Here is a 14,713-nt window from a genome sequence, read left to right as displayed (position 1 = left end):
TCTACATTACACAATGATAAATTTTTTCCTTAATATGAAATTATTAAGTCTCTTAAAAGATAACTTTATTCTGGTTTCATGTTAAATCCGGACACATGATGTGTTGGTATGTTATTTTTTTCAGCTGCTAAAGTAATAATTTTGTCCCAAGGTCTGTAGCTCTCACAAGCATGAATTTGGCAACCTATCTTCTGCCCCTCTCAGACCTATCACACCTGCTCAAGTGAGAGCTGCCTCCAGGGGAGCCCCGGTTTAACGCTGCCTTTGGCCCAGGGTGTGATACTGGAGACCTGGGATCGAGTCCCACATCGGGCTCCCTGCATGGAACCTGCTTTTCTCTCTCTCTCTCTCTCTCTGTGTGTGTGTGTGTGTGTGTGTGTGTGTGTGTGTGTGTCTGTCATTAATAAATAAATGAAATCTTAAAAAAAAAAAAGCTGCCTCCAGGAGAGAGAATCTTTAATAGCTAGGCTATTTCAGTGATGAGACACAGTCCTTAAAATTTCTCTGCTTCTGTCTGCAAGAAATTGTCAGGCTGACAGAATTTTCTCTTTACACAAGCAAGCATTCTGATTAGTTCTCCACACTTGTGAATGGCTCCCCGGGCCTTTCTAACAGATTTAGGTACCACCTGGGGCTGGGAAGCCCCATTAACACTTTTTTTGTTTAATCTCTCCTAAGTATCTGCCAAATAAATACTACTTGAAAAGGACATTTTAAATATGCCTTTAATGTTCTAAAATGTGCCTCCCAACTATTGAATAATTAGTTCCTTCATCCTCCCAGGCACCCAAAATTAATCAATCTTATTTACACAACTGCACTACTGGCTTTATAAGAAAAGACATTACCTTTGCCAGTTTATTATCTTCAAGCACCTCTATGCAATAATGGGGAATAGAATAGCATTTACTGGTTGGAGACCCCCTAGCGAGTGGTTCTCTTAAAGTTCTATTTTATGAATATATACAAACTGAAGATAAAGACATCCCAGGGAGAGAAAATGGTAGGCATAAAAGTCTACTGGAGGGAATAAATGACAGCACCTAATCCCAGGTCTCAATGGGAAGACATGAGAATTAAAATAGCATACTAGGCATTGTTTCTTAATTGCAATTCTAGTAAAAGATCTGGTGGTGGTGAAGGCTGAGTTTATAATGGTCAGATTCTCTTCACTGAGTGAAGATTTATTCGGGACTGCTCTGCTTTATAGGGTTGACCTACCAAAGGCCCATAAGAATGCAACTTTTCTCAGTTGCTTAAATCTACTATTAGAAAACAATGTCCACTATGTCAATCAGTAATCCTTAGATAAGAATTTGTTGTTACTGACCCTGAAGAATGAACTGTGGGCGCATGAGGAAAGGAAGGACAGTGTAACTACCACCCATGCCTGAAAAGTAATCACAGGGAAGAATAGGAGAAGAAAGTATAGACTGACTTACTCTTTTTTGCTTTTAAATGTAGAACTAAGGCCAACAGATAGAATTACAGAGAAAAAGAAATTCTGGTTTATCAGGAGGAAGAGATTTCTACCAATTAAATCAGTCTCATAGTAGAATGAGTGGTCTTGCCAAATAATATGTATCCAGTGACTGTGAGACATGAAACAAAGGCTAGTTGGCCACCAAAACTTAGGTGCATTAGATAAAGAAATCTTAAGTTTTATAGAAGTTTATACCAGATGACCTCTCAGAACCTTTCCAGTTCTAGTTCTATAAATTCCAGATAGTAACTCATGATGCTATGTTCAGTTAGCTCTCTTGGATAAAGAAGAAAAACTAACTTCTTTGGCAATGATCAGCCAAAAAACACTTTTTTAGAATTTGACATTTTTCTGTGTATCATGAAAATATACACTTTTTCTGTTCCTCCCAACTCATTACTTCTTTTCCACTATTTTTCCTAAAGAAAGTGGGGCTCCTACGAAACATTTTGTGTACTTTACCCTATTCATTAATGAAATTTAGAAATTATCTTCAATAACACAGACCATTTTATCAGAGCCAAGAGTAATCAAAGTAGGCAGCAGGCCATTATCATCTCCATATAAACAGAATACAGAGATTTTTTTTATAGAACACATTAAAATTCCTGACTGGTATAGATGACTTAATTAATTTGAGAAGACATCTCTATGACTTATTTGTCAAATGTACAGGCTTACTTGTGAGATATAAATGTTAAGATGGCATATAAAATACTGAAATACTGACATTAAAGATTCCACATCACCTTCAAACCTAAATATTTTAAATGGCATTTCTTCATGTTATTTGTTTCTATAAAATCATCAATAAAGGTCTTATCTGTAATAAGAACAACTCTTCCTATGGTGTGAACATTTAGCTTTTAGAACTCTTGTGTCTGAAAATGCCAGAGAATCACTATTCACTCTGCCTATCTGACAGGAAGATTGTGAAGATCAATGAAACAATTAAGCACAAAATATTGTGTAAATGTAAAATGGGTACTATCATTATCCTACACACACCTCTAACTCACATAGAGAATTTTTCATTACATTTCAATTAACTGGAATATTTTAGAAAAAGTAGAAGACACAAATACTATGAAGCTAACTGAAAAAGAACAACTAATAATAATATTAGTATTATATTATTTGGAATAATTATGATGAGAAAGCACTGACATATGACAATCTTTAAACCTCCCTCGTGATGAGCACTGGAATGTACAATGAAAACCTCAATAAAGTAACAAAAGTCAACGAATTTAACTAATAATGTTTTTTTAAAAAAAGTGGCTACTTACCAACAAGTCTTATTACATTCAATGTTGTATTGGTTAAGATGGGTGCATTCACTTTATTTAGACTATAATCTGATTTCTTCCTGCTTTTTAGAGTTTCTCTAGAAACGCTTAATACAGAAAAACAAAACAGAGTTGCAATTAGGGTTGTCAACTAGTAAATCAGTAAGTTATTGAGATTAGAATCTATCCTTCATTCACTAATCAGTTACTGAAAGTGTTACCCTATATCAGGTGGTGATATAGAGATGATCCTCCTGTCCTTATAGAGCTCACAGTCCAGAGAGGAAGAGAAATTCATAAGCAAAGAAATAAAGTACTATACTGTATTTCTTTGATCCTAAGACATTAATTATCAACCATTAAAAGAAGTTATGTCACCTTAAAAAAACAGATGTTCCAGGGAGATTATATATCAAATGTACCAAGTATCCTGATTTCAGACTTATAAATATGAAAAATACCCTCCTTATAATCTAAATCTAATATCTAAAGTCTAAGGTAAGATGATAGAGTCTGGGGTAGGGGATGACATCAGGTTCAAAGAAAACGTCAAAGTTATATGGTAAGTACAAAAAAAAGGGGGGGCAATGTGTAATAAGGTCAGAGGCAGAAGAAGTGAGTGTGCTTGGAGAAGCACAGAGTTCACAATGTTAGCATGGGGAACCAGTGGGCTGAGGGCAAAGTGACAAGAAAAAAGGTAAGGAGAGGCCAGACCACTGAAGGCAATCAAATGTAGAGAGTATGAACCTAAACTTGAAAGCAAATTTTAACCAGGGAAATGACATGAACTAATCTGTACATAATAATAAAAAAAATTAAAATTTGTATACAAGAGGGATTAGGAGGGGGCAACACTAGATAGAGACAGTGAGCCAGGGTAAGGGGGCTGATCCAATAATCTGGCAGAGATAATTTCTGCATGAGCCTGGATGGTAGCAGTGAAATATAAGATATTTTTATAAATTCAAGAGACCCTTTGAAGTTAGAACTGATATTGTTTGAATGCAGTTCATAGTTTATATTATTCATAGTTCTTAGTGGTAAGTTAGGACACTTTAGAAAGGTAACCACATAACCTTACCAAAAATGCAAATATATACACATATACTGGCAGACACTGTCTTATGTGTTCATTTCAGTTACAGCTTTTCTTTTAGCCAAAATATACCTGAAACCTCCAAGGAAGAAGTCTAACAGAACAGTTCTGTTCTGTTCATAATGGACCATAGATGGATTTAAACATCACACATACATAAAAACCAATGGAAACAATTTTTCCCAATTAAAATATCTACAATCACATGAGTTGCTCATTTTTGAGGAGACAACAGGGTTTCAAATTAAATAGGTACTAATTAGGTACTTTGGGGCAAAATATATTTAAATTTATCATTAAAAATTAAGTAAGTATACTAAATGTATGATAGTCATGAAGGTAACTCATTTACATATAAGAATCAGGCCATTTAATAGGGAGAAGGTGACAAAAAATTCTTATGTAATTATCACAGTTTTTGAAGAGGACAGTTTATCACAGAAACAAAACAATGAAGGAGCTTAATAGAAGGCCCAATCAATGAATGTAATTAACCTTGGAAAGGTGAGTGGAGACTTTCTGTATTTACTAGACTGAGGCAGGAATTCCACATACAAAACAAATAACTACTTCCCTCTTTGAGGTTTTCTAACCTACACAAAGCAGGAATTGCTCCAAATGGCAGTACTAATTTTATAAACCAGAAGTTTTCTGCAAAAACCACTACTCTCTAATTAGGAGTCCTCTGATGATGCTCAATCCAAAAAAAAAACAAAAAACAAAAAACGACATTGTCAACCTTTCAGGAATCATTTTAAAGCATATTGATTTCTATCACCTGACATTATAACCTACAGAAATATTTGTTTTGACTGTTTTTTTCTAACCTTTAAATAAAATCCTCTATTTAAATGCACAACATAAAATATGAAATACCAGAATACCAGACAATCTAAGAACAATTACCTTTTCACAGGTGCATCACCCGTTTGCTCATCCACATAATCTCGTTTCAGCTCCTCAGGAACATCACTGTCGCTGTCATACTCCTGATAGGCACTTTTTTCTTGCTCATCAGATTCATACTGAAGAATACAGTATATTAAGTAATGGGTATGAACAGCCAACTTTTCTGGAGTCTTTTAACACACTAAGAGTAACCAATTTTTAAGAAGCAGTTTAGGGAAGAAAGTTCTAAATAACTTATCTCTAACTTTGCCATCAGGAATATTAACTTTTTATTTTCTCCTTCATCCATCTTAACCAGCTCAAAAGAAAAAAAAGGAACATGAAATACAAACATTTTATCTCCACAAAAGCTTCTAAATGTCTCCCCAAAAAATCAAATCTCCATGTAAAGAAAACAAAAACAAACATCATGCTATGCCTTAGGAGAGGAAAAGCGTGTACAGTTGACTAAAAAAAATTATTTTTTAAATCTCTTCTCTGCCTTCAAGTGTTTTCATCATACTTACTTCCATTTTGCTAATTCACTATAAAAAGGTTGAGTATACAATTTCTGGCACTGTGGAAATGTTAATTCAGCATAATAAACTCTTACAACACACATGCTAATTCTCATCTAATTCATTATGATCAGATTTAATTCCAAGGGAGCCTTAGAAAATTATATTGAGCACTGAGCAACTACTGAGAGCAAGGACAAAAATGGCGGATTTCCTCTTGAAAGGAAGGCTGCCTTCCTAACACTGTCATCATCTTTATGGCACCAAGGCCCCGTGCCAGCATGGGGAGGACAGTGGAATCCATGCACAGGAAAGAAAGCAGCAGCAGCATGATTGCTTAATAGTATAAATTAATATGACAGAATCATAGCTAGCATTTCTTGAATGTTAAGTATTAAGTGCTTTCATGAATTTCCCCACTGAATCTTCAGAACTATTCTATAACAAAGTTTTTACCCCATATGCCAGTTGAGGAGACCAGTATGAAGACAACATGGAAAGAAATTGGTCCCCTAATTCAATAACCAGTTTTTGAGAGCCTAAAGCAGTGTGACAGGCCATAGAAAGATGTGGACTCTGACCCTCAATGACTTACGTGATACCTGGAAAGATTAGGTTACACATTAATAACTGCAAATGAGCATTAGAGGCATTCTCACCCACATGTACACCATGTGATCCTGATAATATTCATAAAGGGGATCCACACAAACCAGGATCTCCTAGTTATAATGACAGAGCTTCATGATTCTCACAGTACCAGAGATCCTCACTTTTGAGGATTCTGTATTTGCAAATTTCCCTACTTTCTAAATTTTATTTGTGACCCCAACATTAATACTTCGTGACACTTTCACAGTCATTCATGATTATGTACAGAGTACGCAGAAACTTTTGAGTTATCCTTATCTAAAATGCACATTCCTAGCTGAGCGCAAACAAGGTGATGCCCTCTGCCTTCTTGCTTCAGCTTTCCTACTTAAACAAATGTGTCCTTTTCATAATGTATTTAGTGTCACATTTTTAAAATATTTGTGCTTTTTGCTGGTGATTTCCTATTTAGAATGGCCCCTAAGTGTAGGACTAAAGTTCTGTCTAGTGTTCCAAAGTGCAAGACTGTAATATGCCTTATGGCAAAAATACATGGTTAAATAAGCTTCATTCAGGCAGGAATTCTAGTACTGTTGGCTCTGAGTTCAATGTTTAATACTATACATTGACTTACAAGTCTTCAAACAAAGACACATATAAAACAAGGTTATACACCGATTGGTTAATGAAAACGTTGTGACCAAAGGCTCACAGGAACCTAATCCTGCATTTCACTTGGGAACGATGGTTCTGTATTTGCTAATTCAGTGTTCAGAGAAGACTTTATAGAACACCACTGCTTGGATAATGAGAATCAAATGCTATATGAGATTTAAATTAGCAAATTATCAGTACAGAGGGATATATTATTTCAAAAATACTGAAAAGACTTTTTCCTTTCAGTTTAGTCTACTTTAGAGAGGCAAAGTGTCACTAAGAATCACTAAATAATAATTATAAACATGGATTACTATGAAATAACTTCTACTTCACAATAAAATATGACAACGATATACTTCATGGCAATATTTTTTAAACTGTATCTTCACCAAACAAAAAAAGAAAATGTCAAAACTAAAATACATACAGAAATTCAACAGAATTTCATCAAATCTGAATAGTTTTCACTTCAGCTTCATCAAATATAAAATAAAAATCATACAGGGCCCCTCTAGAAATGATGCAGATCAGAAGGACCCATCCAAATTAAATACTGAAAAAACACAGGTAACTGTGAAGTAAACATTCACTCATTGTAAATACAGCAACACTGAGGCTCACAAAGTTAAAATAAGTTGCTGAGGGTCACACAGTTAATAAATAATAAAGGTCATATTCATTCATCTATCTTCAAATCCTTTCCATTAACTCACACAACCTCTGGTTTATATTATGTTTTCTGAACTGCTAAAGTATTAAAAAATTGTCTTCTAATCCTAAAAGCATCCCTGCTGGGTAACCAAGCAAGACAGTAACTACTCTTTCTCAGATAAAGGGAATTGAGCAAAATGATTCGGATGCCCAAGAGTGAATGAAGCTGGGAAGTGCAGATGATCTATTCCCTCATCCATCTAACAACAAATCACAGAAATATGAGTGAAGAAACTATACTCCTGCCCGATTTAGTAATCTAGTAAGAACATACAGCAATCTAGTAAGAGCACAAAGTAAACATAAAGGCAAAATGTATTGTTTAAAAGGACATTTTCAACAAAGCATGCTGTAAAGCCATTACTATATAAGTGTTATCACAGGTATTTAAGCATATAGGTAGGAAGGTGGGTAGCGAATGGATAAATAAATCTAGCTAATTACCTTGCTCCTGGGTAGAACACTTTTCAATATGAAAATCTCACTTATGTTTCACAGTAGGTTTTAAAAACACTACATACCCCATTAGAAGCCAGGACATCTTCTGTTTCTTCATCTTTGTGGTTGGCCTGGATTTCAAAGGGATTCCCATCACTACAGTACTGCTCAAACAAGGTCACTGTTTTTGAGGAAGTTGAAGCTGGCTGTTTACTGGGTGAAACTGATGGGGAACGAGACTGTTCCATGAATTTAAATTCCTGGACATGAAAAAAGGAACCAGATACCTTTTAGCAACAACAATAAAATCCAAGTACATAACATAATTCCATCAATAAAAATGTTGAGTTAGTGAAAAAAAATTAATCTTGATTCTTCAGGTTATTCACTTTTAAATCTTGGAAGTTATCTGAAAGCAGAAATTTGAATATATGTGCTCAAAGGTTTCCCTAAAGACAACTCTGTTGCCGATATCACTTTTTAAAAGTGTTATCTGTATCAAGCTACTTTTGGCTTGGTTTATGAAACTGCACAGAAAATTTCTGAAAATAACTTAAATTTGAATAATTCTAAACATTTTAGCATAGCAGCAAAGACCAGCAGAAAATGGTTTTAAGCAATAAAAAGGTAACAATAAAAATTAATTGTTGTTAATAATAATTAACTATATGTTTTCACCAGTTAAGGTATTCTATAAAAATACATCAAAATGTTTATTATATTGATAAACTTTCTATAAACTGTCTATAAACTTTCATTTCTTTTTCTTCACACTGCAGACAACACAAATACACATGCTGAGGTCAGATGATATGTCATCTAGTCCTATAGTTTGCCATTAATCCATTATATTCTATTAACTTCCTATGTAATGTTGGGAATGTCACCTGGCTTCTCTGTGCCTCAATTTCTTCAATAAAATGAGAGAGTCAAGCTACATACAGTAAGAGAATCACAATGCTAAAACTAAAGAGCTGTTTCCAGATGAGGAAACTGAGGTAGTCCAGATGAATTCAGGGCCAAGTTCAAGAGCACACTGCTCATTAGTGCAAGAGATGGAATAATCCCTAAAGTTCCTCTGAATTACAAAACTCTTGATGATTTTTCACAAAAATTTGGTATACATTTTTATTTTCTTAAAAAAAGATTTTATTTATCTATTTGAGAGAAAGAGAACATAGCAGGGGGGAAAGGCAGAGGGGAGAGGGAGAATCAGACTTCTCGCTGAGCAAGGGGCCCAACATAGGGCTCGATCCTAGGACCTGAAGATCATGATCTGAGCTGAAGGCAGATGCTTAACAGACTGAGCCATCCAGGTGTCCCAGTATACATTTTCTTACACCTTTTAATCTTTTGAATATTAATCCCAAATTTAAAATATTTCATATTCAAAGATAATCTTCATAAAAACTACGTTTGTTAAGTTTCAAATGATGTTTATTTTCTTTTTAAACTGAAGCTACACATTAAATCAGATCCATCATAATGCTAAAAATTATGCCATTACTTTATAATTCTAAACATTATTTTACAACTTTATAAATTAATGAGTTGATTTTGTTTTTTAACTGACTCTACAGGAATACATGTGTCAAGAGAACAGTATCTCAGTTGTGAATAGTTTTCAAAGTAACTACTTTTTAAAACTATTGATAGAATACTTAATCTGAGATCTACTCTCTTTTTTTTAAAGATTTTATTTTTAAGTAACCTCTATACCCAGCATGGGGCTCGAACCCAAGATCAAGAGTTGCACACACCAGTGACTGAACCAGCCAGGAGCCTAAAGATCTACTCTCTTAAAAAAATTTTAAGTGAATAAGGTATTGTTAACTATAGGCAAAATCTTACACAGTAGATCTTTACCTACCTTGCATAACTGGAAATTCAAGGTAACTACTTTAAAGGAGATAATGCTTACTTGGGTGAAAATATTTCAAGTGTGTATCATTAAAAAATGTTCTGTAATTATATCAAGTATATGTGCTCATACACACAGATATAATTAGATGGTTAAACACAAATTCAAATAAAATTATTTAAACAGGAATTCTAAAATCAATGTTAGAATTCTAAATAATGTTAAGGAATCATTTTATTTAAGAATTCTAAAATAATGTTGGGGCACCTGCATAGCACAATTGGTTGAAGGTCCAATTCTTGGTTTAAGCTCCTGTCATGATCTCAGGATTGTGAGATAGAGCTCTATTATTAGGCTCCCAGCTCAGTATAGAGCTCCAAGCTCAGTCTGCTTGAGATTCTCTCTCCCTTTCTCTTTGCCTCTCCACCCACCCCAACCCATTGCAACACTGTGCACACTCTCTCTCAAATAAATAAATCTTAAAAAAAAAAAAAAAAAGAATTCTAAAACAACGTTAAAATCAATGTTAATTCTGTTGTCTTTAAAGCATTTATTAATTCACCGTATTTACTATTTCCACATTAGGAAAAGAATATGATAGAAGAGATAAGTAAACTATTATATACAATATAAGCATGAAAACTATTCTTATTAAAAACTTTAAATCATGTATTCTTTACATGTATCTAGAATAAGAAAATTGCTTCTAAAAAAAACCATTCCTTCCAAAAGCAAATCTAAGCATACTGGACCTTCTACACAGGGATCTAAGTTTATACATTGTGTTTTGACATTTGGTATTTGTAGGGCACCATCTATCACACAAGGAGTGTTTATCTATGATGTGTTTCAACCAAGGGAAAACAAATCAGTTAATATTTTCACAGATTACATATTCTATGAGGATTCAAGGAACCAGTTAACTAATAAAAATGAGTTAAGGGTATCTTTTATAAGTACTTCTTTTATTTCTGAGGCATTGTCTTACTATTGGCACATTTATTAGCTGCAACATAAATTAAGAAGATACTAGTTCCTTTAAGAAATGACAAACAAACAAGAAATCACAAGCATCCTGAAAATAAAAGCTTTTCCATTAAAGACCATCAAAATACAACTGATTAATTTTTTACAAAACTTAAAGCAGTAGATCTTCTTCTGAAACCAAAGGAAATGATCAGGCAAAAGAGTTTTCCTTAAGTATATAAAGTGAATTTATAAAAAGAGACAGATTTTGTCATCTTTACATAAAAGCATCACTCTTATAAGAGAGGCTGGCTATTAATCACTTTTAAGCAAGGAAGGAAAGGTGCTATTTCTTAATGATTTTATAAATGATTTTTTAGTAATATGTTGTTGTTTTTTTTTTTAAAGACAACTAAATGAAAGATCCATTTGTTCCTAAGAAACACTTACATGAAGTTGCAGGATGCTGAAATTTGACTTAACAGGACAAAGCTCCCAGGTCTCATTCTCTAGAAACATTCTCAGTTCATCAAGCCGTGTTCTTAAAAAAAAGAAAAGAAACACTCCAAAAAGTTAGAGGAAGAACACACTACACACAAGAACTAGGAAAATAGAATACAGTTAGAGAATTATCATCATAATCATGATCAACTTTGAGAATCCATCCAACAACACAGCAAACACATTTACTTTTATGTGGTTGTTTTTCTTTTTTTAGGATTTTATTTTTAAAATAAAATAAGAAGAGAGAGAGAGGCAGAGACACAGGCAGAGGGAGAAGCAGGCTCCACGCAGGGAGCCTGATGTGGGACTCGATTCCGGGACGCCAGGATCACTCCCTGGGCCAAAGGCAGGCGCTAAACTGCTGAGCCACATAGGCATCCCTACTTCTACTTGTTAATATCATCTTTAAGAGAAAAAAATTCTCAAGTCTTTACTAAACTTCAAATCTCTCTACAATATTACAAAAATAATGAATGTACAGGAAATGGTATTTTTATTAAGGGATGAAACTAAAAGCTACTCACCAATTCACGTACTTAAAATATCCCTAGCTAATCATATATCAATGCCAAAACACAGAGAAATAATTTACAAAGTTTATGAGATCATTAATACTAATAAAAGCTTTATGCTAAATAGCAAAGATCTTAATCATACTTACTAAGCCACAAGATTAAGATAATTATCACTCTCCAAATATATTTAGCTCAGTGCCTATCTCTACAAAGCTTTTACAAATTAAATTACCAAATAAGGCACTAACATAGCCAGCACTGCACTAATCACTTACATCACATTGATCTCTTCTTTTTTAATGTTATTGTGGTTTACTGTCTATCCTGAATAATCAGTACATTATACAGACAGTTCAGAAAAATTACTTCCTTCCAGTTGACACAGGAAACAAAAGGGCAGGCCTGCCCTACTTTTCCCCTTCTTGTAACAGCTTCATTGTTATTACTAATCTGCTTTTTAAAAAAATCTAGGGGCAGCCTGGGTGGCTCACCGGTTTAGTGCCACCTTCAGCCCAGGGCGTGATCCTGGAGACACAGGATCGAGTCCCACATCAGGCTCCCTGCACGGAGCCTGCTTCTCCCTCTGCCTGCGTCTCTGCCTCTCTCTCTCTCTCTATGTCTCTCATGAATAAATAAATAAAATCTTTTAAAAAAATAAAATAAATAAAAAAATCTAGATTTCTTTTTTCTTAATTCACATCTGTAAAGTAAAGAGGCAATAAGTGGGCAAATCTGTAAAAAGCAAAAGCTGCTCCAAATATTAGAATTAACAGAAGGGGACTTTAAGATAACTATTATAATTAAGTTAAATAAAATAGAGAAAAAGATGTACAAAATGAATAGAAAGGAGAATTTCAAACAATTGCAATCATGAACACAAACAAAAACAGAATCCGACATCCTGTAACTGAAAAATACAATGACCTCAAATTAAAAACTCATGAAGTAGAAAAAGCAGAAGACAGGATTAAAGAACTCAATGACAGATCAATAGAAACTATATAAACTGAAGCACAAGTTGAAACAAAAATGGAAGCAACAGAAAAGATCATAAAAGATACATGAGACACAGTTAAAACATCTAGAATGCATGCAACTGAATGGAGAAGATGGGATGAACGGAAGCAATTCTGAAGAGGTAACGGCTGAGAATATTCTAAAAGTGACTATGCCTGAACCTTACATATATAAAAATTAATGAAAATGGATCAGAGACCTAAAAACTAAAACTGCAGAAGTTTAAAACTCTTACAATTCAACAATAAAAGGACAAACAATCCAACTGAAGAATGGGCAAAGGCTTTAAACAGACATTTTTTGCAAAGATATACAAATGACCAATAAGCATGTAAAAAGATGCTGAATATCATTAGCCATTAAGGAAATGTAATAAAAAGATGCTGAATATCATTAGCCATTAAGGAAATGTAAGTCAAAAACATAACAAGACATCACGTCACATCCACTAGGATAGCTATAGTTAAAGACAGACAATAACAGGTGTTAATAAGGATTTAGAGAAATTAGAGCACTTATACAATGCTAGTAGAAATTTAAAATGGCAGAACCACTTTGGAAAACAGTGTGGTAGTTCCTCAAATTGTTAAATATAGAGCTACTACTTAACCCAACAATTCTACTTTGTATGGTTTCCTGTGGCTGCTTTAACAACCCACCAGAGAATGCCTGGGTGGCTCAGCAGTTGAGAGTCTGCCTTCAGCTCAGGGCATGATCCTGGGATCTGGGATCGAGTCCCACTTTGGGCTCCCTGCGAGGAGCCTGCTTCTCCTGCTGCCTATGTCTCTACCTCTCTCTGTGTGTCTCTCATGAATAAATAAAGATTTATTTATTTATTCATGAGAGACAGAGAGAGGGGGGTGGGCAGAGACACAGGCAGAGGGAGAAGCAGGCTCTATGCAGGGAGCCTGACGTGGGACTTGATCCCGGGGCTCCAGGATCAGGCCCTGGGCTGAAGGCGGCGTTGAACTGCTGAGCAACCCGGGCTGCCCAATAAATAAATCTTAAAAAACAAAAAACAAACAAACAAACAAAAAACAACCCACCAGAAACTGAGTGACTTAAAACAACAACAAGAGAAATGTATTCTCTTACAGTTCTGGAGGCCAGAGTCTGAAACTAGTATCACTAGGCTGAAATCAAAGTATCAGCAGGGCTACACTCTCTCCAGGGAGCACTGTACATCATCTACCAATCTGTTCCTTCCTCTTTCAGCTTATGGTAGTTACCACCATTCTGTGGCTTGTGGCCACAGCACTCGTCTCTGCCAATCTTCACATTACTTTCTCCTGTGTATGTCTCTGTGTCTGGGTCAAATACCCCTGTCTGTGTCAAAGCATGAGAAAACTTACGTGCCATTGTTGGCTTTTAAGATGGAAGTGGTCTGGGCAGCCTGGGTGGCCCAGCGGTTTAGTGCCACCTTCAGCCCAGGGCGTGATCCTGGAGACAGGGGATCAAGTCCCAGGTCGGGCTCCCTGTGTGGAGCCTGCTTCTCCCTCTGCCTGTGTCTCTGCCTCTCTCTCTCTCTCTCTCTCTCTCTCACGATCTCTAATAAATAAAATCTTAAAAAAAAATTTAAGAAATAAGATGGAAGTGGTCTTGTGTAATGACTAGACAGCAGCTTCTAGAAGCTGAGAATGTTCCCTAGTCGACAGCCACCATGAAAATAGGGATCTCAGTCCTAAAAGCCACAAGAAATTGAATTCTATCACCATCCCGAATGTGCTCAGATGTGGATTCTTCCTCAAAACCTTCAAATCAGAGCCCCACCCTTCTGATACCTTGATTTTGGTCCTGTGAGAAACCTAAGAGCTGAGCATCTAGACAAGCTGATCCAGACTTCTAACCTCAGAACTGTGACATAATAAATGGATGCTGTTTTAAGCTGTTAAGCTCATGTCAATTTATTATAAAAAAAAATATAAAACTATTACAGTGATAAAGGTACCAGCTCCCCTGAGCTGGAGCCCTCCCATAAACTTCTCACAAAAGCAGCTTAGGGAACTCCCTACATAAACAGTATACAGGATATAAGATAGAAAGTAAAAGTATAGATAAGAACATATAAAAACACTAAATGCATAAGAGAAGATAAATGCAGTTACAAAGTTGGTTCTTGCACTATTCTGGAAGTATATTAACCTAAAGTCAACTATAACAAAATAGGGGTACATAC

The 14,713-nt window shown here is 35.1% G+C and overlaps 1 protein-coding gene across 6 annotated transcripts in view; it reads right to left on the bottom strand.

Annotated features, from left to right (window-relative positions):
- The window catches only part of VPS50 (VPS50 subunit of EARP/GARPII complex), a 133,244-nt gene that overhangs the window by 34,752 nt on the left and 83,779 nt on the right, over positions 1-14,713 (bottom strand). For all 6 annotated transcript variants that reach the window (XM_026003769.2, XM_072764276.1, XM_072764272.1 and 3 more), the window contains 4 exons: positions 10,952-11,042; positions 7,758-7,934; positions 4,775-4,893; positions 2,773-2,879 (listed from right to left, as the gene is read on the bottom strand). In XM_026003769.2, the coding sequence (XP_025859554.1) occupies positions 2,773-2,879; positions 4,775-4,893; positions 7,758-7,934; positions 10,952-11,042 (494 nt within the window). The remainder of the gene's footprint in view (positions 1-2,772; positions 2,880-4,774; positions 4,894-7,757; positions 7,935-10,951; positions 11,043-14,713) is intronic.

The sequence above is a fragment of the Vulpes vulpes genome, chromosome 7, assembly GCF_048418805.1.
Source record: "Vulpes vulpes isolate BD-2025 chromosome 7, VulVul3, whole genome shotgun sequence".
Classification (NCBI taxonomy): Eukaryota; Metazoa; Chordata; class Mammalia; order Carnivora; family Canidae; genus Vulpes; species Vulpes vulpes.
The sequence above is the reverse complement of the archived record's forward strand: the minus strand, read 5'-3'. Positions and strand labels throughout refer to the sequence as shown.